We start from the raw sequence: 24,034 nt of genomic DNA, 5'->3' as shown, positions 1-24,034 counted from the left end.
ATCAGGCAGACTTGCTCTGCAGTAGTTCCATGTTTCCACTCTCCCTCCTTTCTTAATAATTGTGGTTATATTTATTGACCTCCAATGTACAGGAACCATTCCAGAATCTGTAGTTTTCAAAACTGATCATTATTTTATGCACTTCCTCCATAGCCACCAACTTCAAAACTCTGATCATCAATACCTTGGGTTTCAGCATGTTTCTGGGTCATTAACTTCTCTATACTTTTCTTGTGCAAATTTCTCCCACTTCCTCATTTGCACTAGCAATTTCGTATTTCTGGGAAGATTTGTTTATTGTCTTCTGTGACAAATGCACAGTATTTAATTCCTCTGCCATTTCCCATATAAATTATCCTATCTCTGTACGGGGCCCATATTTTCATTCACTTGCCTTTTAGTTGGCACTGGTTTCACTATTTGTATGCTGATCATAACAAAATATTTTCAGATCGATCAAGATGGATTTCAGCAAACTTCCCAAAATTGAAGATGCTGACCACGAGACAATGGTCGGATACGTTCATGGTGTCTCTGGGCCCGGTGAGTATTATGTTCATTTGGAATGTGCTTACATGACTGTTGTACGTTATGCAAACCTTTTCTAACAGAAGCAGGCTTTTTGTCTGCTCAAAACATATACTCACCCTTTAATAAATGATACAGCTTTGAGAGTAGAAAGAAGTGTTCACAATAACTTTATTTACTAGATTCAACAAGCAAGCATCTTTCTATAATGCTTCTATTATTGCATTCTTTATCATACTCTTAATTTCAAGAGCGAGGATTGGCTTCTGAGAATTTTAAACTTAAAATATGGACGATTTTAAACCTTTGAAAATCAATTTAAAATATGACAAGATTGAGCCTGTTCCGTGTCACTTTGTGGTATCTAGAACCCTTGACTATTGAGTTCAATTATTTTTTTCTCTTCTATATGAGGCTATGTTTTTACTTGTTTCACTTTTTTTCCAGTTGTCATTGCCTCAGATATGGCTGGAGCAGCAATGTACGAGCTGGTCCGTGTAGGTCACTCTGAGTTGGTTGGTGAGATTATTCGCTTGGAGGGAGATATGGCCACAATCCAGGTTTATGAAGAAACTTGTATCCTTATTGATTAACCATATAAATTTGAATACTCTGCTCACAGGCACACTTTGGGACAGGCAGAAAAAATTAGGGCCAATAAGAAATATCTACCTGTTGATGGATACTCTTATATTTTGTGATTTAATTCCACATATGGTAACTTAATCAAATACTTGTGTAGCTTGAACGTAGAATAGATTTGCATTCTCTGGTTTATTTCAAGCACTTGACAACAGAGGCCATTTAAAACTGAGGTGAGAAAAAACTTTTTCACCCAGAGAATTGTGAATTTGTGGAATTCTCTGCCACAGAGGGGAGTGGAGGCCAAATCACTGGATGGATTTAAGAGAGAGTTAGATAGAGCTCTAGAGGCTAGTGGAATCAAGGGATATGGGGAGAAGGCAGGCACGGGTTATTGATTGGGGACGATCAACCATGATCACAATGAATGGCAGTGCTGGCTCAAAGGGCCGAATGGCTTCCTCCTGCACCTATTTTCTATGTTAGATGAAGTACTTTTGAATTAGTTAAAAATCCAAGTGATTTATCCACAACAGGTCCCTACAAATTGCAATGTGATTTAGTCATGTGGATTGAGGAATGATTAATGGTTCAGAGTACCAGCAAGTACACCCTTGCTATTTTGAAATACTTTTATGGGGTCTTTTACATCCACCCAAGAGATTGGCCTTGGTTTATTATCTCATCCAGCAGCCAATGCCTCCCTGGGAATGCAGCAGTGGGAGTGTTGGTCTTGATTTTTCTATGTGTCTCCTGGAGTGGGGCCAAACTTGGAAGCTTTCCACTTGAAGATGAAAGTATGACCTGTCCCCTTTATCAGACCCTCAGGATTAAGGGTGACTTTTATTCTGGTTTAGTGGATTTTGAGCTAATGAGGCTAATGCAGGAATTGCAGATTCTTTCACAGAAGGGGCAGAATATGTCTGATGTAACAAGCAGGTGGATATTTGGTTGGAGATTCAGTAACAAGCAGAATGCTGCTCTGTTATTTTGAGCAGTTGTGGGCCAGGGATTCCCAGGAGTTGACGGATATGTTGCATTGATATGTTTGAAAGAGGCATTGAGAACATCCTTGAATCATTTTCTTTGTCTACCTAATAATCTCTTCCCATGACTGAGCTCTGATAGTGTTCCAGGAATCTGGTGTCAGGCAAACAAACAATTTAGTCAAATAGCTGCATAACAGAGTTAAAAATGCTGGTGGGCTAGGGTTTCTTGCGTAGCATGTTCAAAGCAATTGAAGGTGCCCGGTATCTTGGTTAAGCTTAATTCATTACTGGCAGGGTTCTAAGCCACATTGTCCTGAGCCACCATCATTAGCTGGTGTATCTGTCGGAGATCCTGTGTTGCGAACAGGGAAACCCCTATCCGTGGAGCTGGGACCTGGCATCATGGGAGCCATCTTTGATGGAATCCAGCGACCTCTAAAGGACATCAATGATCTATCACAGAGTATTTACATCCCCCGCGGTGTCAACGTGAATGCTCTGAGTAAAGACATAAAGTGGGAATTTACACCTTCCAAGAATATGCGGGTAAGAGCTTTAAGTAAAAAGTTTATAAAAAAATGTGCTACTTCTTTCTGCCACTTATGTGTTCCTTTGTACCTGCTATGCATTCTCCTGAATTGAATCCTTTTGATTTAAGTGTCATTAGTTTGAGTAGTTGTACTTGTGTCATTCTGAATTAACAGCACGTAATAATGAGATTGGATTTTATAGATGAATATAACAAGAAATGTGTGATATCATTAGAGCTGTAACACATTAATTTTTTTTTTAGGTTGGTAGTCACATCACTGGTGGAGATATATATGGCTGTGTGTATGAAAATTCTCTTATTAAGCACAAAATCATGCTTCCGCCAAAAAATAGAGGAACTGTGACATATGTTGCCCCAGCAGGGCACTATGATGTTTCTGTAAGTATTTAACATTGTTCCATAAACCAGAATTAAAAATACGCTTGAATTTATTGGTTAGAAATAGTTTTATAAAACCAAAGACTTTAGACATCTCACTTTATTTTGCCCCTATGCACTTCTCCTTTTTGACAAAGTGAAGCAGTTTTTTAAGATTATGCTGAAAAGATAAGCAAAGGAATAAAATGAAAATTGTCTAAAAAGAGCATTCTTTGCAGGAGTTGAAGTAGAAACCTTAAATGGAGGATTGTGGATAATTGGGGGCTGGGAGTTTGAATGTATAACTTCTAGTAGTGGGCTCAAGGAGAATGTGGGTATACACAAAAAGTTGTCATTTTTGAAGGTGACAGTGGTCAATTCTTAATTGCATTTTTCTCTTCCCCTTTGGTAGGATGTAGTTCTGGAACTTGAATTTGAAGGAATTAAGGAGAAGTTTACTATGGTCCAGGTCTGGCCTGTCCGTCAGGTGAGGCCAGTCACTGATAAGCTTCCAGCCAGTCACCCTCTGCTAACAGGACAGCGAGTGCTGGACGCACTATTCCCGTGAGTTTGTCTTCAGTCAGATATTTAAAATATTATAAATCCTGATCCCACTTGGCCAAAATCCTTTGGCTTACACAAGTCTAACAACTGGTGTAACAGCTAACGATGTCTTTGTTGATGCAGGCACAATGTTGGGTCTTGTATTAGTGATACCAAGATAACTTCTGCAGCAAAAAAAATACACTGTTGGAGTAACTCAATAGGTCAGGCAGCATCTATGGAGAACCATGGAAAGGTGCCATTCTAGCTCAGGCCCTTCTTCAGATTTTCTACTTGAATATTTTATGTTCTCCAGAGATGTCTGACCCAGTGAGTTACTCAAACACTTTGTCTTTTTGTAAACCAGCATCTCAATTCCTTGTTTCTAATTTCTGCAGTTCCACAGGGGGGCGCAATGAACGGACTATGAATTTTAAAATCTTTATATATACATATACGCATGCACACGCATACGCATGCATGCACGCACACGCATACACACACGCACACTGATACACTTGCAGCCCAGCGGTATGAACATTGACTTCTCCAACTTTAGATAGTCCCTCTCTTCCCCTCCCCTTCCCAGTTCTCCCTCTATCTTCCTGTCTCCACCTATATCCTTCCTTTGTCCCGCCCACCTGACATGAGTCTGAAGAAGGGTCTTGACCTGAAACATCACCCATTCCTTCTCTCCTGAGATGCTGCCTGACCTGCTGAGTTACTCCAGCATTTTGTGAAATAAATACACATTTTCATGCATACATACACATACATACACATACATACATACACATCTCATGTTAGAACATGGTTACAGATGTTCTCCCTCATCTTTTTTTTTTGGTTTTATTGCATACCGTTGATTGCCTCCACCATGCATTGTGGCTCAGCCACTCTCACCAATGTTCTTGACTCTTGAAAAGAGTTAAAGTGCGGACTTTAAACTCTTGGCCGAGGGTTATTCATAGAGGTTTTGTGCATGATATTACAGCCATTTTAATGTTTAGTGTATCTGAATGAAATAGCATGTCTACTTCTACTTTTTACTTGGATTGATTGGAAAGTTGGTTCAAAAATTGATTAACTTACCATTGTTTGTCCTGTTATGTTTAAGATGTGTGCAAGGTGGAACAACAGCCATTCCCGGTGCCTTTGGTTGTGGAAAAACGGTGATTTCTCAGTCTCTATCAAAGTACTCTAACAGTGATGTTATCATCTACGTTGGATGTGGGGAGCGTGGCAATGAGATGTCTGAAGTACTGAGAGATTTCCCGGAGGTTGGTATAATGTTCCCTTCAAGCTGAAGTATTTCAAAACTGGTAGCAAACGCAATATATGCTACCCTTTAACATTGCAAAATATTTTGAGAATTTGACAAACTCAACAACTTCAGCAAAAGCAAGGACTAAATGAAAAGTAGCTTTCATCTCCTGAGAGACTAATCACAAAAATAATTTACCCAGAAAGTAAAATTAAATCTACTTTCATGAAAGTAGAAAAACTCTTCAAGAAAGGCCTCTTCCCATTGGCAGGACTAGAGGTGCAAAGTAATAGGTAAATCCTTCACCTGCTATAAAGGTTATCTCAGTAGACCTTTGATCTTTCAGCATTTGTATTTTCCCAATTAAAATTGAGGCATATGATTGCTGAATGCTTGGTCTTGGTCTGTATTGTCGTTAAGAATCTAGTTCTCCTTGTTGCATTCTTCCTGTTTTATTTAGTGTAACACAAGGGTATAGATTTTAGTTCCACTGTTTAACCTATGAACAATTCAGGTTATTGGTCTTGCCAAAAGGCTGCATAAAGAGAGCATTTGGGCTGACTGATCTCTCTTAAATTATTCTTTTGGATTAGTGTTAATGAGCCTCCTTGCTCTTGCCTTTTCTAGCTGACGATGGAAGTTGATGGAAAAATAGAAAGCATCATGAAGCGAACATCTTTGGTGGCTAATACCTCCAACATGCCTGTTGCTGCTAGAGAAGCTTCCATCTATACTGGTATAATACCTTATTTGTTAATAAATTTGCTGAGTAGGATTCTGAATTGGTTCTATTGCCTTGCTATTGGAGAATCACAATGAATATATATCATGGTGGTTTATTGAAATTCCCCAAAGATAATCCATGCTTGCCTGTCATTCAATAGCTCCCCAGGACCACACTTTCCCTTCCCTATTGTACAATATAATGTTTAATCTTGGTTTGTTTCTGAAGACAAGCGTTATAAAGTAAACTCCTGAGTACCTAAATGACTTGTATTGCAAATGTCTTAAACTATAATCACCATATCGTTTTAAAAAACAACTTTTTACTCCTTTCTCAATGCTATAGACATCCCTTACTCTTAATCTCTTTGTCTCTCGCATCCACTGTCAAGATGAGGCTTTCTATTGCAGGACATCCAAGATGTCCTCCTCCTTTACAAAACTTGGTTTTCCCACCTTACATTTGTCTGTGACCTGCTAATCTACTCTCGCTCCCCCTTCCACTTGCGCTTAGTTTTCACCCCACCAGCCTTTGCATCCAACACATCATTCTCTGACATTTCAGTAACCTTCAACATGATTCAATCACTATTTAGTCCGCTTTCCATGGAGACCACTCTCCACAACTCATTGGCTCATCCCTTCTCACACAATCTGCCCCCTTCCCAAGCACTTTCCTCCACAACTGCAAGGGGTGTAATACCTGTCCTTGCACAGCCTCTCTCACTTCCATCAAAGGATCCCAGCAGCCCTTCCAGGTGAGATAAAAGTTTACGTGCACCATTTCCATTCTTGGTCATCACACAGTGCTTATGATGTGGCCTCCTTTGCATCAGCATGACCAAGCATAGACTGTGACCGTTCTGTAAACTTGCCTTTATCCTCCAAGCCCTGCTGGAGCTCCCGCTTGCTAACCATTTTAATTCTACTTCCCATTCCTGGACCGACCTTTTTGTCTCTGGCTGCCTCCGTTGGCTGAGCGAGGTCACATGCCAACTGGAGCAACAGCACCTCATGTTCTGCTTGGGTAGCTGACGACCTAATGGCATGAATATTGAATGATCTAGTTTCAAGTAATGCCACCCCACTCAAGTGAGCACACATTTCTCCCACCATTTCCCATCTACCCAGTCACCCTGCTCCTTTCTACTTCTTCGTACACTCATCTCCCATTCCCAAGTTCCATATTTCCCATTTGTTTCCCCTTCCCTCTGGCTCTTTCCACCCATATCCCTCCTATGGGTTTTACATTTTCCTCCTCTCTTTTCATTGTCTGACATCTTTTTGTCTCCTTTAAACCTCTAACCTTTGTCACTTACTCTACCCATCTGCCAATCAGCGTCTCCCCACCTAGCCTGCATCCACACATCGCTTTGCCACACTCTCGCCTCTTGTCCAGTTTTCTTCCCTCCTACTCCGTCCGTCTATGGATGCTGAATAACCCACTGAATTCTTCTATCACTGTTTTTGCTATCTCCAACTTATTGTCTCCCACATGGGGCATACAGTTCCTTCCCAAGCTCTGTGAATCTTAGATTTGGACTCCCATCTCTCCAAATTGTCTAAGTCATAAACAACCACTTTTAAGGCATTCTTGGACTGCAACTCCTCATCCTATGTGACCTCTTTGCAGCATCTAAACATTAATAAAACAATTTTCAATGCTATTGTCCATTTTTGGACCATCTGTGCATGACTTGGTTCTTATTTCCCTCTACTCACAATAAAAGTATCTCTTACAGTTCTGCACCTCCTTATCCTCGAAGGAGCAGGGTGACTGGGAAGATAGGAAATAGTGGGAGAAATATATGTGCACCAGGGTGGGGGTGGCATTACTCATAGATAATTCAATATTCTGGATAAAACTAGATCATTCAATGTTCATACCATCGGGTTGTAAGCTACCCAAGCACATACTTATTCTCCTGCATATACTTTAATGCCTCCATTTTGACCCGGTAAATCTCATCCCTTACCATCCTTTTACATGACTCCCAATGAAGTGTTCAACTTGTTCAACCCATTTACCTTCAATTAATGAAGGACGTTTGTGCTAGTTGCAGAAAATGCCACACTTTAACTATTAAAATTAAACGATTTTAATTCTAATTCTTTCCTTTTGTTTGTCACTATATTGTGAAAAGGCATTACACTTTCTGAATATTTCCGGGACATGGGTTACCACGTCAGCATGATGGCAGACTCCACCTCCCGATGGGCTGAGGCCTTGCGAGAAATCTCCGGTCGGCTGGCAGAGATGCCCGCTGGTAAGTTTTCTAAGTACTGGACTGTTAACAATTAAAGTCAAAGTATCACCATGTAATTTCAAATCAGTTCCAATGTTGGTAGCAAAATCAAGCCATGACTGGGATCAGTAGTAGCTTTCACTCCTGTGAGTGATGTGGAGTGTCTATTTACATTGCTTGACTTGTGTTATTCTATGTCAACTGGCTGGAGAATGGGAATCATCTAAATAACAATGAAATGTACTTCCAATTTGAATAATTACTCTAATCTTTCGCAAAAGGCGGCTTAACGATTTGAATAGAGGCTTGGTTTTAAATCTTTGGAACAGCTATACTCGCAATCATTGAACATAATTTTTTTTTTGCAGTTGAGAAGCTCATGAAAACATAAACTATTGTGATTGTTGCACCTACTTTTAGATATTGGGAAGTAATGGCACACTCCTGAAAGCAAGGTTTGAGCTGTTTAGTGAAATGACAGTATCTTTCCCCCGGTAGGTTAAAGGTTGAAGGTCACATATTTATATTTCCATAACGAGCATTTGGACCCAATTACCTTTGATCTGTACTTGCAGCACACTATTACACTGATGCTTAATGATGCTCATTGCTGGGAAAATGGTTGAATCTAACTTTTTCTGTCTTCCTAGACAGTGGTTATCCTGCTTACCTGGGTGCCCGTTTAGCTTCATTTTACGAGCGTGCAGGCCGAGTCAAGTGCCTGGGAAATCCTGAGAGAGAGGGTAGTGTCAGCATTGTCGGAGCGTAAGTATTTCCTCAGAAAGCACAAGCATGTATTCCATGTGTCTTTGTCGGAAGGGAAGTTGTTTAGTTTGCTTTTGAGATTGATTAAAAATGAGAGGTACAATTCTTTCTGACCGCTGTTGAAGTATAATTTGTACCAATACTAATACTATTCATTAAGTGAAATTGGCCCTTTTTCAATGCATATAATGTGTAGGAGACTTCACTTTTTAAATTTCATAAAGCTACAAGCTTATCATATTAGCAATTAATAGATTTTATGCCAGTCATCTGTTCTCTATGGATTCTTCAAACTATCGGAATTAAATGAAGGGTGTTGGAAAGGGGCACTTTTCCAATCTTCCTTAAGATATTTACCACTCTATTAGTACATGTCATGGAGAGAATTATGCTAAAAGATAGCTGACTATAAAATAATATTTATTTTCTTCTAACGTACTCTCCAAAACAAATGCTAATATCTCAAACTGAGAATATCCAAATGCTAATAGATAACACTAATCTCTTCTTAAATTTCTTGTGGACGCAGTCGGGAGACCCGGATGGTGGTTTGCCTCCCTGGTGCCGGTGTCCGGGATGTGTCTGAGCGTGTCCAGGATATCCTGAAAGGGGAGGGAGAGGAGCCAGAGGTCGTGGTACATATAGGTACCAACAATATAGGTAGGATAAGGGAAGAGGTCCTGAAAGGAGAATTCAGGGGGCTAGGAAGAGAGTTAAAAAAAAAGGACTTCCAAAGTAATAATCTCAGGCTTACTGCCTGTGCCACGCGATAGTGAGAATAGGAATGGAGTGAGGTGGAGGATAAATACGTGGCTGAGGAACTGGTGCAGGGAGCAGGGTTTCAAGTTTCTGGATCATTGGGACCTCTTCTGGGGGAAGTATGACCTGTACAAAAAGGACGGGTTGCATCTGAACCCGAGGGGAACCAATATCCTGGCGGGGAGATTTGCTAAAATAACTGCGGAGACTTTAAACTAGTACGGTTGGGGGGAGGGACTCAAACAGATAGCTAATAGGCAGTGTGTGAGGCAGGAGGCAGAAAAGGGAAACACTCAGACCCAATATGTAGGAGAGAAAGAAGGGAAAAGAAATAAACTGAGAATAAGAAATGATGGGTCCCTTAAATGTGTATATTTTAATGCTAGGAGCATTGTAAGAAAGGTGGATGAGCTTAGAGCCTGGATTGACATCTGGAAGTATGATGTTGTGGCGATCAGTGAAACATGGTTGCAGGAGGGTTGCGATTGGCAATTAAATATTCCAGGATTTCATTGTTTCAGATGTGATAGAATCGGAGGGGCAAGAGGTGGGGGTGTTGCATTGCTTGTCAGGGAGGATATCACAGCAGTGCTTTGGCAGGACAGACTAGAAGGCTCGATTAAGGAGGCTGTTTGGGTGGAACTCAGAAATGAGAAAGTTTTAGCAACACTTATAGGGGTGTATTATAGACCGCCAAATAGGGAACGAGAATTGGAAGAGCAAATATGTAAGGAGATAGCAGATATTAGTAGTAAGCACAGAGTGGTGATTGTGGGTGATTTCAATTTTCCGTATATAGACTGGGAATCACATTCTGTTAAAGGGCTGGATGGTTTGGAGTTTGTAAAATGTGTGCAGGATAGTTTTTTGCAGCAATACGTAGAGGTGCCTACCAGAGAAGGGGCAGTGTTGGACCTCCTGTTAGGAAATGAGATGGGTCAGGTGACGGAGGTATGTGTTGAGGAGCACTTTGGGTCTAGTGATCATAATGCCATTAGTTTCAATATCATTATGGAGAAGGTCAAATCTGGACCAAGGGTTGAGATTTTGGATTGGAGAAAGGCTAATTTTGAGGAGATGAGAAAGGATTTAAAAGGAGTGAAATGGAAATTGTTGTTTTATGAAAAGGATATAATAGAGAAATGGAGGATATTTAAAGGTGAAATTTTGAGAGTACAGCGTCTTTATGTCCCTGTTCGGTGGAAAGGAAAGAATAATAATTTGAAAGAGCCGTGGTTTTCCAGGGAAATTGGACACTTGGTTCGGAAAAAGAGGGAGATATACAATAAATATAAGCGGCAGGGAGTAAATGAGGTTCTTGAGGAATATAAAGAATGTAAAAGGAATCTTAAAAAGGAAATTAGAAAAGCGAAAAAAAGATATGAGGCTGCTTTGGCAAGTAATGTAAAAGTAAACCCCAAGGGGTTCTACAGATATGTCAATAGCAAAAGGATAGTGAGGGATAAAATTGGTCCATTAGAGAGTCAGAGTGGACAGCTATGTGCTGAGCCGGAAGAAATGGGGGAGATATTAAACAATTTCTTTTCTTCGGTATTTACCGAGGAGAAGGATATTGAATTATGTGAGGTAAGCGAAACAAGTAGAGTAGTGATGGAAATTAGGAGGATTAAAGAAGAGGAGGTACGGACACTTTTGAAGAATATAAAAGTGGATAAGTCTCCAGGTCCTGATAGGATATTCCCTAGGACATTGAGGGAAATTAGTGCAGAAATAGCAGGGGCTATGACGGAAATATTTCAAACGTCATTAGAAACAGGGATGGTGCTGGAAGATTGGCGCATTGCGCATGTTGTGCCTTTGTTTAAAAAAGGTTCTAAAAGTAAACCTAGCAATTATAGACCTATTAGTTTGACGTCTGTGGTGGGAAAATTAATGGAAAAGATACTTAGGCACAATATATATAATTATTTGGATAATCAAGGCCTGATTAGAAACAGTCAACATGGATTTGTGCCTGGAAGGTCATGTTTGACTAATCTTCTTGAATTTTTTGAAGAGGTTACCAGGGAAATTGATAAGGGCAAGGCTGTGGATGTTGTCTATATGGACTTCAGTAAGGCATTTGACAAGGTTCCACATGGAAGGTTGATTAAGAAGGTTAAATCGTTGGGTATTAATAGTGAGGTTGCAAGATGGATTCAACAATGGCTGAATGGGAGATACCAGAGGGTAACGGTTGACAATTGTATGTCAGGTTGGAGGCCAGTGTCTAGTGGAGTGCCCCAAGGATCTGTGTTGAGTCCACTGTTGTTTGTCATTTACATTAATGATCTGGATGATGGTGTGGCAAATTGGATTAGTAAATATGCAGATGATACTAAGATAGGTGGAGTAGTTGATAGTGAGGTAGATTTTCAAAGTCTACAGAGAGACTTGGGCCTTTTGGAAGGGTGGGCTGAAAGATGGCAGATGGAGTTTAATGCTGATAAGTGTGAGGTGCTGCATTTTGGTAGGACAAATCAAAATAGGACGTACAGGGTAAATGGTAGGGAATTGAGGAATGCAGTGGAACAGAGGGATCTGGGAATAACTGTGCATTGTTCCCTGAAGGTGGAATCTCATGTGGATAGGGTGGTGAAGAAGGCGTTTGGTATGCTTGCCTTTATAAATCAGAGCATCGAGTATAGAAGTTGGGATGCAATGTTGAAATTGTACAGGGCATTGGTGAGGCCGAATCTGGAGTATGGTGTGCAGTTCTGGTCGCCAAATTATAGGAAGGATGTCGACAAAATGGAGAGGGTACAGAGGAGATTTACTAGAATGTTGCCTGGGTTTCAGCACTTAGGCTACAGAGAGAGGTTGAACAGGTTGGGTCTTTATTCTTTGGAGCGTAGAAGGTTGAGGGGGGACTTGATAGAGGTTTTTTAAATTTTGAGAGGGACGGACAGAGTTGACGTGGGTAGGCTTTTCCCTTTGAGAGTGGGGAAGATTCCAACAAGGGGACATAGCTTCAGAATTGAGGGACAAAGGTTTAGGGGTAACATGAGGGGGAACTTCTTTACTCAGAGAGTTGTGGCTGTATGGAATGGGCATCCGGTGGAAGTGGTGGAGGCTGGCTCGATTTTATTATTTAAGAGTAAATTGGATAGGTATATGGATAGGAGGGGATTGGAGGGTTATGGTCTGAGTGCAGGTAGATGAGACTAGGTCAGGGAGAATGGTCGGCGTGGACTGGTAGGGCCGGACAGGCCTGTTTCCATGCTGTAGTTGTTATGTTATATGTTTACATTTTTTCAGAAAATGTAATAATCAAATGTTCGTGTTTGTCTCATTTTCGACTTTTGTGTCTATGACCCCTCTCTGATATTCACATTCTTTACTTTTCATCTTTTATTGCAAATAATTTTGTCAACCTAGAATTGGTTGAATTCTAGAATTGGTTGAAAAACTAGAATTTTGTCAACCTGGAAAACCACCTAGATAAGGTGACTGCTAACATTGTTTTGTTCAGCATCTTGTTAACCCATTGTTTTGTTTCACAGTGTCTCACCCCCTGGTGGGGATTTTTCGGATCCTGTGACATCAGCTACTCTTGGCATTGTGCAGGTAACAAAGCTAATATAAAAATTCTCCCCTTGTCATACCACCTCCATAAGTACCAGTCAATAAAATTGTAATTGTAATTAATTTATTAGTCCAATATGTAAAAATTGCAAAGAATTTGATTTGCCAATAGTCATACAAAAAAGCAACAAGATACATAGCCACATAAAAATTAAACATAAACATGAACAGTCACCACAACGGCGTGTGAGAATCCCCAGGGCACACAGCATAAGCGGAGACCCACAGCCATCAGTTCAAAGTCCGGGCCACACACACGCTCTTTCAATGATGTGATGTGACCGGAGTTGTATCGACCTCTGTCACTCTGAAATGGAATTTAATGGGTCTGTTTTTATCTATTGAAACAAACATTGAAATATTGAAGTTCACATGGTAATTAATTGAGTCCCAATATATACAGTGGTTTATCTGTAACATAAAAAGATAGGGCATTTTAACTCTTGCAGTCCAATGCTTCATTGGGGTGATTATTGTTTAGATATGTTATCGGAGCATTAGCACTCTGTGTGCCTGTCCTGTCCTGGGAAAAAATATGATGTTTCTGAAACCTACCTAAACAAGAAGAAATATAGTAGTAGAAGAGGTTTTGAACTCCCTGAATCATGGACTACAGCAATTGGACTTCCTAGTCCTTAGCTTGTGCTCTTGATTTTTTGGCCCTTTGTTTTTTCTTTCTCCTGCTACTTACACATGTTATTATAATTTTGAGGATCTTTGAGATGTAACTTGTGTTGTCACCAGGTCTTGCCTCCATGACACTGACACCATGAAAATTTGTTTTCTCTCATTTGCCGCCTTTCAGGTATTTTGGGGCTTGGATAAGAAGTTGGCACAGCGCAAACATTTTCCTTCAGTTAATTGGCTGATTAGCTACAGCAAATACACCCGTGCACTGGATGAGTACTATGAAAAGCACTTCACGGAATTTGTGCCACTTAGGACCAAAGTTAAAGAGATCCTGCAGGAAGAAGAGGATCTCGCAGAAATTGTTCAGCTGGTCGGAAAAGTAAGTCAGTTTCACAAAAGTCATTTTTACATGCCTCATCGTGGAATTGGGAAGCATCAGAGTACACAACCCAGCTTTCCCCTGACAGCTGAACCTGTTGCATCTGACAAAACCTAGGTACCAAAAGTACTAGCACGACAGAGGATTGTGTGTAGGATAAAGAGCACGGAAATGGGAAGTTTCGTTCAGTATTATTGTTTGGCCCAATCAACTCATGTTTGTTTCATTCCCCATCTTCCCTCCACAAATCAGCACAACCTTGTTCCTTTCTCCTTTGTATGCTTTTCAGTCTCTGAAATGCATCCACACAATACTCCAAATGCAATTGAATTGAAACCTTAAACAGCTCTGTTCCTACTTGTGTCTTTTATTTAAATATGGACTACAACAACTGGATTTTCCCCCTTTACAAGTCTCTCCCCAGCCATGATGGAATTTTACTTGACCTTGCACTGGGTGCAGGCAATATACTCTCTGTAGTTCTCATTCTTGCTGCTTGCCTCTAAAATTATAAAGTCGCCTATTATTACCACATTCCTATTCTACAGTGATGTGCTTCCACTTTGAGATCTGAGCAATCCACATGGAAATAGGTTGGAATGGTGATTGTATTCAATAATTTTAGCCCGAAGGTCAGTTGGGAATTTTAGTAAAGTTTGAATTTATTTTGATGTTAAAGTCATAAAGAAAATGATCTCAAGATGATCTAAATGTGAATTGTCTCGACTGCGCTATCATCTCTTTTGAAGTGGCTGAAATGGTTGTGCTAAGAGATTGCTTCATTGCTTTATATTTCACTTTAGGAAAGAAGGTTTTGATTCTGAAAGACGATAAATGTCATACTTTTACAGCGTGGAAGTTAGCTTTATATTTTGGGCAATTTCCATTTGTCGATTTTTAGGTGACTGGACTATCATTTGTAAACTGACAATATGATTTTTACTTTGGTCCTTCAAAGTTTCACTTTCCAGGATATGGTATGAATGAAATTCAAATCTTTTAGCTACTGATGTTAAAGGATAATGCCAGATATTTTTGAGGTTCAGTTGCTCATTTCAAATGTCTAAATTCTTGTGCAGGCATCTCTGGCAGAGTCGGACAAAATAACATTGGAGGTGGCAAAGTTGGTAAAGGATGATTTTTTGCAACAGAATGGATACACTTCCTATGACCGGTAAATTTCTTGTGCTTTCTGAACCTCAATAAATATATTATATAGTCCCTTGAGCCCATTTTGAATTGTGAATTTCTAATGTTTATCATCTGATACAAAAATGTTAAATCTTTTTTTTTTAATCAAACTTCAGTAAACAGGGATGTTTGAAGAATGAAGTCAAGTTAACATTTCAATTGACTATTAATTTATCTGTCTTGAGAACTGAAATTTTTTCTCTTCTCTCCTGGAAGCTGAGTGTTTTCAGTATTTTCTGTTTTTAATTTGTTTTTAATTGACTATTTTTAGAAATCAGTTGCAGCACATTTGTTTTCCATTGTATGTTTGAGGTGATAGTAATAATAGATTAGTTTTCCATTGCAGTATTCCAGATTTTCTTTCAGTTCCAATGAAGGAAATTGCTCGATATTTTAATATACAATCAGAAATGTATAGTTTTCCTCCCTAGTCTCTCCTATCATTTTGAATGAATGTTTTTAAAGTTATCCTTGCAATGATGTATGTGGACGGTCAGATCACTAGTTATTCATTGTTAAAGGCAGTTGTCTAGAGATAGACAAGATGTATTTGCCGGAGAGGACTGAAGGTTAGTAATGCCTGGAATTGCCATAAGTACCACTACCAAGTTAAAGGAAAGACTGTGCAAGTACAGTGCTTGCTTTTACAGTTTGGTAACTAAGCTCAAGGTCAAGGTTTCAAGGTCAGTTTATTGTCACATGTACCAATTAAGGTACAGTGAAATTCGAATTACCATACAGCCATACTAAAAAAAAGCAACAAGAGATGCAACCCCATTAAAGTTAACATAAACGTCCACCACAGCAGTTTCCCCACGTTCCTCTGTGATGGAAGGCGATAAAGTCCAAACTTCTTCTTTTATTCTCCCGCGGTCGGGGCGGTCGAAGCGCCTGCGGCTTGGGAGTTCCCGAAGTCGGTCTCAAACCAGAGACCGCGAGCTCCGCGATGTTAAAGTCCGCTGGCACCCACGGTTAGAGCCCCAAAGTTGACCTCCAACAGGGATTGCGAATTCCGTGATGTTAAGTCCACAGGCTCCTGCGGTGGAGCTCGAAGTCGGTCTCCAGCAAAGGCTGCCAATTCCTCGATGTTAGGTCGATATGGAAAAAAATCGCATCTCTGTCGAGGTAAGAGACTAGAAAAAGTTTCCCCCCAACATCCCCCCCCCACCCCACCCCCACCCCCACATAAAACAAGCTAAAGAACACTAAAAACATACATTTAACATGCAAACAAACAACAAAAGAAGGAAGGCATAGACGGACTGTTGGCGAGACAGCCATTGCTGGAGCCACCTGGTGTCAGTAGTGATTATGTTTCTGAATGCTGCTGTAGCCTACAGCAATTCTTGGCGTGGAGCATTCTTTCTCCTTATTACCTTTGAGAGAATAATTTTCTAGAAATTATAGTTAATCATCCTGTCTGGTTTCGGAGAGAAAAAATAAGTAAAAATTCTTAATGGTGCAATGATTTATTATAATTTTCACTATTGCATATGACCATTCAAGTTGCTTGAAATTAAAGAGATGCATATGGGGAATTTCTCCCAAATAAAATGTGGTTGAGGGTGGTTTTGGGGGAAGTGAGTGTTTCGAAGGAAGGGGAGATGTTTTTTCTGTGAGGAAAGGTTAATCACGTATTTGCAGGTTGAGATAGGTGGGGAAACAAACGAATCTGAGGTAAAAGGGCGTAGATAATTGTGGATGATAGCTGAAGCCATAATCTTGGAGAAGTGTTTTATTTTCTGCTACTTCTATAATATGAAATGAGAATGGCTGGGAGAAGATTGTTCTTGGTCCAGAAAAGGTTCTTACTCTGCAGAGCGGTATTTGTAGTTTTGTTCGAGCTTGATTTCTTTACTGATAAATGTTTCTCCACTATTTAGGAACTTCCTCAGAACAGTTAGCCTGATATTACCAGTTGAGAATATGAATTATTAATAAGGAAATAGTAATGAATTAATTAGAAAATAATAGGATTGAAAAGACATGGATTTATTTTAAAAATCATGTTTGAAGTTGTATTTGGTTGCATGTTGCCAAAACAATCTTGCTCTCAACGCAAACAAGGCCAAGATGATGATTGTTGACTTCAGGAAGGCAAAGCCAAGGGACCATACACCTGTCTTCCATCAACAGCGAGTCAATAGTTCCAGTTTCGAAGCGTTACACATTTCTGATTTGTTTTGTGCCCAGCACATTGATGCAACTACAAAGAAAGCTCATCAAACCCTCAACTTCCTCAAAGGTTCTAGGATATTCAGCATGTTGCTAAATATTCTATCGAACTTCTGCCGATATATGGTGAAGATTATACTGACTGGTCGCATCATAGTACAGGTACAGTAATTTGAATCCTCAAGAAGAGACTGCAGAAAGTGGTGAACGTCACCTGGTCCAGCATAGATAGTGATCTCACCACTTTTGGAGTGATCTACAGGAAGCACTGCCTCAAAAAGGCTGTTGATATCATCAAAGACCCACGTCACCCTGTCTACCTCTTATCCTGCTGCCTCCATCAGTTGGAAGGTACAGGAGCCTGAGAACCAATATCGCCAAGTTCAAGAATGGCTTCTTCCATCAATCATCAGACTCTTGAACCACCCTGTACAACCTTACCGCAGCACCAATCTACAAATAACTTGTTTCCCTTTCCTTGACTCAGTCTGAAGAAGGGTCTCGACCTGAAACGTCACCTATTCCTTTTCTCCACAGATGCTGCCTGACCCGTTAAGTTACTCCAGCTTTTTGTGGCTATCTTTGTAATACTGTGGTTGCATTATGTATTTTGACTTGCACTGCTATGGACTAACTTACCTAGATTAATAATTTGTATATTTATTGATTGTGTTGTTGTGTTTAATGTGCCTGTGATGCTACAGCAAGTAAGGATTTAATTGTTCTGGTTTCAGTGTTTTATGCATATGACAATTAAACACTTTTGACACTCTTGGAATAAGTTTAATATGTGCAAGTTAGCTCTACATCACTCTACATCACACGACCCACTCTACATCAATGGGGTCTGTGTGGAAAGGGTACCCGCTTTCAGGTTCCTGGGTACGCACATCGCAGAGGATCTTACCTGGTCTACCAACACCATCACCACAGTGAAGAAGGCACAGCAGAGACTCCACTTCCTGAGGATCCTCAGGAAGACCAACCTGCAGGAGAAGCTCATGATGTCCTTCTATCGCTGCTCCATCGAGAGTGTGCTGGCATACTGTATAACCACATGGTATGCCAGCTGCTCAGAAAAGGACAGGAAGGCCCTTCAGAGGGTCATCACGACGGCCCAGAAGATCATCGGCTGCTCACTGCCCTCCCTGGAGCACCTGTTCAGCCTACGCTGCCTCAGTAGAGCAGGCAAAATAATAAAAGATCCATCCCACCCCGGCCACCGTCTGTTTGTTCATCTGCCCTCTGGTCGACGTTTCAGGTCGATCAAATCCCGAACAAACAGACTTAAGAACAGTTTTTACCCCAGGGCCATACGAGAACTGAACACTACCTTCTGCACTAGGCAACACTTAAAACTTTTGTACTTAATATAATTGTATTTATTTGTTTTTGCATTTATTGCATATATGTTTTTACGCACCGTCAGGATTGGCTATTTTTTAATTTCGTTGTACTCGTTGCAATGACAATAAATGAATATTATTATTATTATGATATAAAGCTGGGTTGCAGCTGATGAGGATGCATGATTTTATCTTTGTGTTTTCTTTCTTCAACCTCCTCCAGCTTTTGTCCTTTCTATAAAACTGTTGGTATGCTGTCAAATATGATTGGCTTCTATGATATGGCTCGTCATGCAGTGGAATCGACTGCACTAAGTGATAACAAGATCACGTGGGCGATTATTCGTGAGCACATGGGAGAGATTCTCTACAGGCTGAGCTCCATGAAATTCAAGGTAATCAATTCAAATGAATAATTTCCACCAATCATCCCGTTTGCATGTATAAGATCTGCCAATCACCCATTCCTGACATCTGACCATTAAATCTAAATGGTAAAACTCTACGTGCTTCCAAAACAAAATGTTTTTTTCCAAATCCCCTTGTTCACACTTAAAATCTCAGAGGGTAAACATATCAAATTCCCAAGAACCAAGAAGATGGGCTCATTGTCTCCTAGGCTACTCTCAAAAATTACTATGCTTCACGCCATTATTGTCCAGGAATCGCACAAGTTTGTGTGTCTGTCTCATCAGGGCAGGGACAGTCATTCAAAGAAATTTTAGGTTTATGTTTTTTATTGTCACATATACAAAGTACATTGAAAAGCTTTATTTTGCATGCTATCTGATTAGATAATACCAAACATAAATACAAACAAGTCAAACTCGAGCACAATAGGTAAGACCAAAGGGGAAGGTACAGCATGCAAGAATGCAGTTCTCAACATTGCAGCACACCAGTTCCATAGATAAACTCCAATGTCTGCAATGGGGAAGAAGTGAATCGGGACAATACCCTAGCATAGAAAGACCGTTCAGAAGCCTTATGACAGAGGGGGAGAAGATGTTTCCAAGTCTGGTGGTTCATGCTTTCAAGCTACTGTATCTTCTACCTAATGGAAGCAGCTGAAGAAAGGATGATCAGGGTGGGACAAGTCTTTGATTATGTTGGCTGCTTTTCCAAGGTCATGTGAAGTGTAGATGGAGTTAATGGTGGGAAGTCTGGTTTGTGTAATGTACTGCGCTACATCTACAACTCTGAAATTTCTGACAGTCTTGGGCCGAAATGTTCCAAAACCAGGCTGCAATGTAACCTGATAGTATGCTTTCTGTGGTGTATCTGTCGAAATCAGTAAGAGTCATCGGCAACTTGCGGCCCATTATGACCTTAACAGTTCTTTTAAAGAGTTGTTTGGTATTATTGTTAGTGCAAGTGAAAGATCTGACAAGTCAGTCCCAGTATCCAACATGCTTTGAGATCTGGGAACCAGGTAGTCAACAGGGTTGTGGGAATGAGTCTGGTAGTGAAAGAGAGTAAATTTCTTAGAGTTTCTGGCTCTCGTTTTCACAATGCTCTAAGGAGTTGACTGTGCTAAAGACTCGTGGCCTTACCCTTGGCCTCTGGTTATGTGGGAAAATGGCATTGTGCATCAATGGGGCAGGCAGCTTTCCTATTGGAATTTCTGTACAATATGGGACTGTTGTTACTCTATTCTAACATTGAAGGACATTGTTGAAACAGTGGGTTTTTATAATAACTAGTAGTTTTGTTTTGTTTGGCGTTGATGACTTTTTAATCCAAGTTAGCTTTTCCCACTATGTTTATCTTGAGTCATACTCTCCTTTGCATCAATAGTTCATGCTTATTTCTCCAGATCAGTCACCTAATTACCATGTCACTGCATCCAGTTTTGAAGAAACAAAATTCAGCTTGGGACATATTCACAATGGAGCCCTTAAGTTAACAAAATAGTAGCATGTGTAACAACAGCACGATTTTACTTGTGAGTTGCTGCTTACAATGTAGTGGAATCTTTCATTATCAAAATTATATATTGATATGAATATTCTTTTCTTTCAGGACCCAGTGAAAGATGGGGAGCAAAAAATTAAGGCAGACTACATACAACTTTATGAAGACATGCAAACTGCATTCCGTAGTCTAGAAGATTAAAATGGGTTGTTCCTGAAAATACTTGAAACAAAACCTGTATTTCCCAGTATTTATGTTTTTTTTGTTTTCTTCCATTCCTTTGGTGTTTATTTTGTTGTGTTGAATGTCTGGTTATTAATTCACCGTTCAGACAGTCTTTGATAGATATCGTTTATTCTGAATGTGTTTGTACAAGTGTGGGGTCTGCTTACCTGTAATGAAAACAAGTATCAGTATTCTGTATCTGCCATAACTGGTATTGTGTGCTTTTGATTTTCTGTAAATCACAAGTCAAGTTCACTTTTAAACCACTGCAAATGTAATTTGTCCTCCTCATCTTATTTTTTTTAAGCCACTGGATATGTGAGCCAAGGTGTCCATGTAGATTAGGCTTTTGTATATGTTCTGAATAGTTATCTGCACTGTTGCAATCATAAAACTTTAATCTTACCTTGAAGTATCATTGGCTCAAATCAAAACATTCAGAATTAGCTGTTTTGGAATGAAGTACTTCAAGTTGTGAGCAAGGTTCTGTGCGACATTTTGCCCGAATGAAGCTATGGGGAAGAGGAAATTGAGTGATAGCAAACAGATCTACCAGCTTCATTTCCAGCATCAATCATTTGGTGTTAAGGAGTCACATGGTAATATTTTTTTTTTAGATTTTTCATTATTCAGCAAAGGAAGTGATTTGGTTTTAAGCAAGTCTACTGGAAACCCTAAATGCAGAAGCAGAGACATCTTGTTTGCAAATTAAATAAAACACCTGTAGTTTTGGTCCCTGGTAATGCAAGTTTTGCATCCTTCTCTACTTTTGATGCAACTTTATACAAAGCACTGGATTTAGCATTTTGCCTTGGCTCTAGCTTGATTTACAGTACGTGAGGTTTCTAAATCTAATTCCATGTGAAATGTAGACTTTTTTCACAATAAGCTAACTTGGAGGTTTTTCAATAGGAATGTGTCTGTAACCTTATGAAGTAGTTAATGCAGCAGATCAAGCTTTAGAGTTTTTAAAAAGTGTCAACAAATTTGGAATTGTCTTGTTTTCATTCAATTGTGGTCGATTCTAAGGCAAATTATTTGGCCGAGAAGGTTTTAGAAAGTCATCTGTGAAGAACACCAAGTTGAGCTGTGGAATTGGGGCAATAAATATCTAATTACATTTTCAACTCCCAAATCTATCACTATTTGAAAAATAGTCATGTAATAGTCAAAGATGTGAGCATGAAACAGAATTGGAGAAAATTGTCCGTGTAAGTAGGAATATGATGAAACAAGGGTGAGTCTAAATTTTCAAATCAGAAAGGTGATTTTGAGGAATTATGGAATAAGTCTTTCATACATGGCACAATGTACCTGTTAAAATAACCAGTTCACACTCTGTTAGTATTGGTGTTTCTACATGTTTTTGATTAACTCCACTTAAGTTGTAGTTTTTGACCAACATCGGAATCTTTCTCAGTGGCATTTCGTAAGAGCATGCCCTTTACCTAGATTTTTTTCCCAATGGACACCACTTTCTATTTGCACAAGTTAAATTTGGTTTATGAGTTGTGACTGACTGCTCTGTGACAAACAATATTTTAGGACAAGCATCTTTTAACAGTTTGAACTGAATGTTGGTTTCTAGTCTGTTGGTATTGTTACATGATCTCTCGTTCTAGAATATATTATTTTGGAGATAACTGATACAATGTCACAAATGATCAGATCACCTCATTGCTTATGTGTCTGGTGGAAGGATCTTGCTGTGAGTGATAGTATGAGATATTTCTGATTGTGAAGATATAGAGAACAATGGAGAGTAGGCGAGAGTCGGGTAGAGCCTTCCTCCTGGACACGAGGGAAAAAACTGAGCAGAATTTCAAGTGAAAAATATCATCACTAGTTAATGCGAGTGAACTAAATAGTTTCAGTGCATGTTAAAGCAATAGTTGAATATTTGAAGTCCCAATGCAAAACAAGGTTAGCATTAGATTGGAATAATTAATATGCAATTATTTGGTGTTCTATGAATACAGAGCATTGCAATGAATTAAAAGTTATGTCAGTTCAATAAAATTATCCAGATAATGCAACTTAATAAATGTTAATGTAATTGCTTTCAGTCCAGTTTTGCCAACCAATTTGTATTATTCAAAGTCGATGAAACAAATCTCCTTGGAACCAACTTTGAAACTTTTTAAAATGTGCAATACTTACCATTATAAAAAGTTAAGAATGTAGTCTACATTATTTTTTTTACTTGGTTGGGGAAGAATCTGGCAAGATCATTTTCAGTCCTATATAATTGCTTGCTGTTTAAACTTAAATGTCCACTTTTTTTTCTCTAGAGTAAGCTATGGAAGTAAAGTCCATTTGTAAATAAGTTTGGATTTGGCCCCAGGTGCTTTCATGATTTTTTTTTCCCCCCAAAAAAAATTGAAAGGCTGTTCATGCATTAGTTTCTGTGAAGATTACTTAAAGTTTTTGTTCTAAAAATCCTGAAAGGGAATCCAGGCAGTGGAAAACAGTCTGATCACGGCCTAGAATATTTGATGTTTTGGCTGAAATGGAAAAGCGAGTGTGGTCATTGAATATCTGCAGCAAATAAAGAACATCCTTAAGATATGGTACAGAAAAGGTGGTTCATATACAATGTTTGTAAGTGAAAAATGTATATAATTCTGATTCCCGCTGTACTAAAACAGGCAGTTACTGCACTTCAGCCATTCCCTCCTATCGACTTCATGTCAAACCCATTGCAGCAAATAACAATATGTGGGTGTAATTAATCGTCTTGCTGCAACAGATTTAAGATTATATTTGGAATTTAAAGTAGTGATTAAGTTGTACATTGTGATTAATGTAAGGCAATAATTGAAGTTGTATTTTTTCCAGTTCACTGTTCAGGAAATTATTTTTTGTGTGCACAGGGTGGTTAAGTTTTTTTAATTTAGTCATTGTTCAAAATTGTATAAAATTTCAACAAATAAAATTGTAATGGTGTTTAATGATTAGTAATGATTTGTTTTTAATTGTCCTGGGCCTTTATTTACCATATTAAGATGGGGTTTTATGCTAGTAACAAGAATTCAATTGGAAGCAAAGATCCAAGGAATTAGTGCAGAAGTGGGGTTTCATTTGTTGGCGCGGTGCCTGATATTGTAGCAATTTCCTGGTATGTTACATTCCATGTTACATAGGGTGGCACAGCTATAGAGTTGCTGCCTCACAGGGCCAGAGACCCAGGTTTGATCCTGACTACAGCTGCTGTCTGCACAGAGTTTGTATGTTCTCCCTGTGGGTTGTAAGTGGGTTTTCCCCAGATGTTCGGTTTCCT

The 24,034-nt window shown here is 39.4% G+C and overlaps 1 protein-coding gene across 1 annotated transcript in view; it reads left to right on the top strand.

Annotated features, from left to right (window-relative positions):
• atp6v1ab (ATPase H+ transporting V1 subunit Ab) overlaps positions 1-23,705 on the top strand; it is a 33,180-nt gene extending 9,475 nt beyond the window's left edge. The window contains exons 2-15 of the mRNA XM_078402202.1: positions 452-543; positions 976-1,104; positions 2,431-2,645; positions 2,893-3,030; positions 3,422-3,573; positions 4,670-4,832; positions 5,444-5,552; positions 7,684-7,806; positions 8,436-8,550; positions 12,813-12,876; positions 13,700-13,903; positions 14,983-15,077; positions 18,839-19,010; positions 20,638-23,705. Coding sequence (XP_078258328.1) covers positions 462-543; positions 976-1,104; positions 2,431-2,645; positions 2,893-3,030; positions 3,422-3,573; positions 4,670-4,832; positions 5,444-5,552; positions 7,684-7,806; positions 8,436-8,550; positions 12,813-12,876; positions 13,700-13,903; positions 14,983-15,077; positions 18,839-19,010; positions 20,638-20,730 — 1,854 coding nt within the window. The 5' untranslated portion in view covers positions 452-461 and the 3' untranslated portion in view covers positions 20,731-23,705. The remainder of the gene's footprint in view (positions 1-451; positions 544-975; positions 1,105-2,430; positions 2,646-2,892; positions 3,031-3,421; positions 3,574-4,669; positions 4,833-5,443; positions 5,553-7,683; positions 7,807-8,435; positions 8,551-12,812; positions 12,877-13,699; positions 13,904-14,982; positions 15,078-18,838; positions 19,011-20,637) is intronic.
• Positions 23,706-24,034: the final 329 nt, after the last annotated feature.

Source organism: Rhinoraja longicauda, chromosome 7, assembly GCF_053455715.1.
Source record: "Rhinoraja longicauda isolate Sanriku21f chromosome 7, sRhiLon1.1, whole genome shotgun sequence".
Lineage (NCBI taxonomy): Eukaryota > Metazoa > Chordata > Chondrichthyes > Rajiformes > Arhynchobatidae > Rhinoraja > Rhinoraja longicauda.
This window is presented reverse-complemented; position numbering and strand designations above follow the sequence as displayed.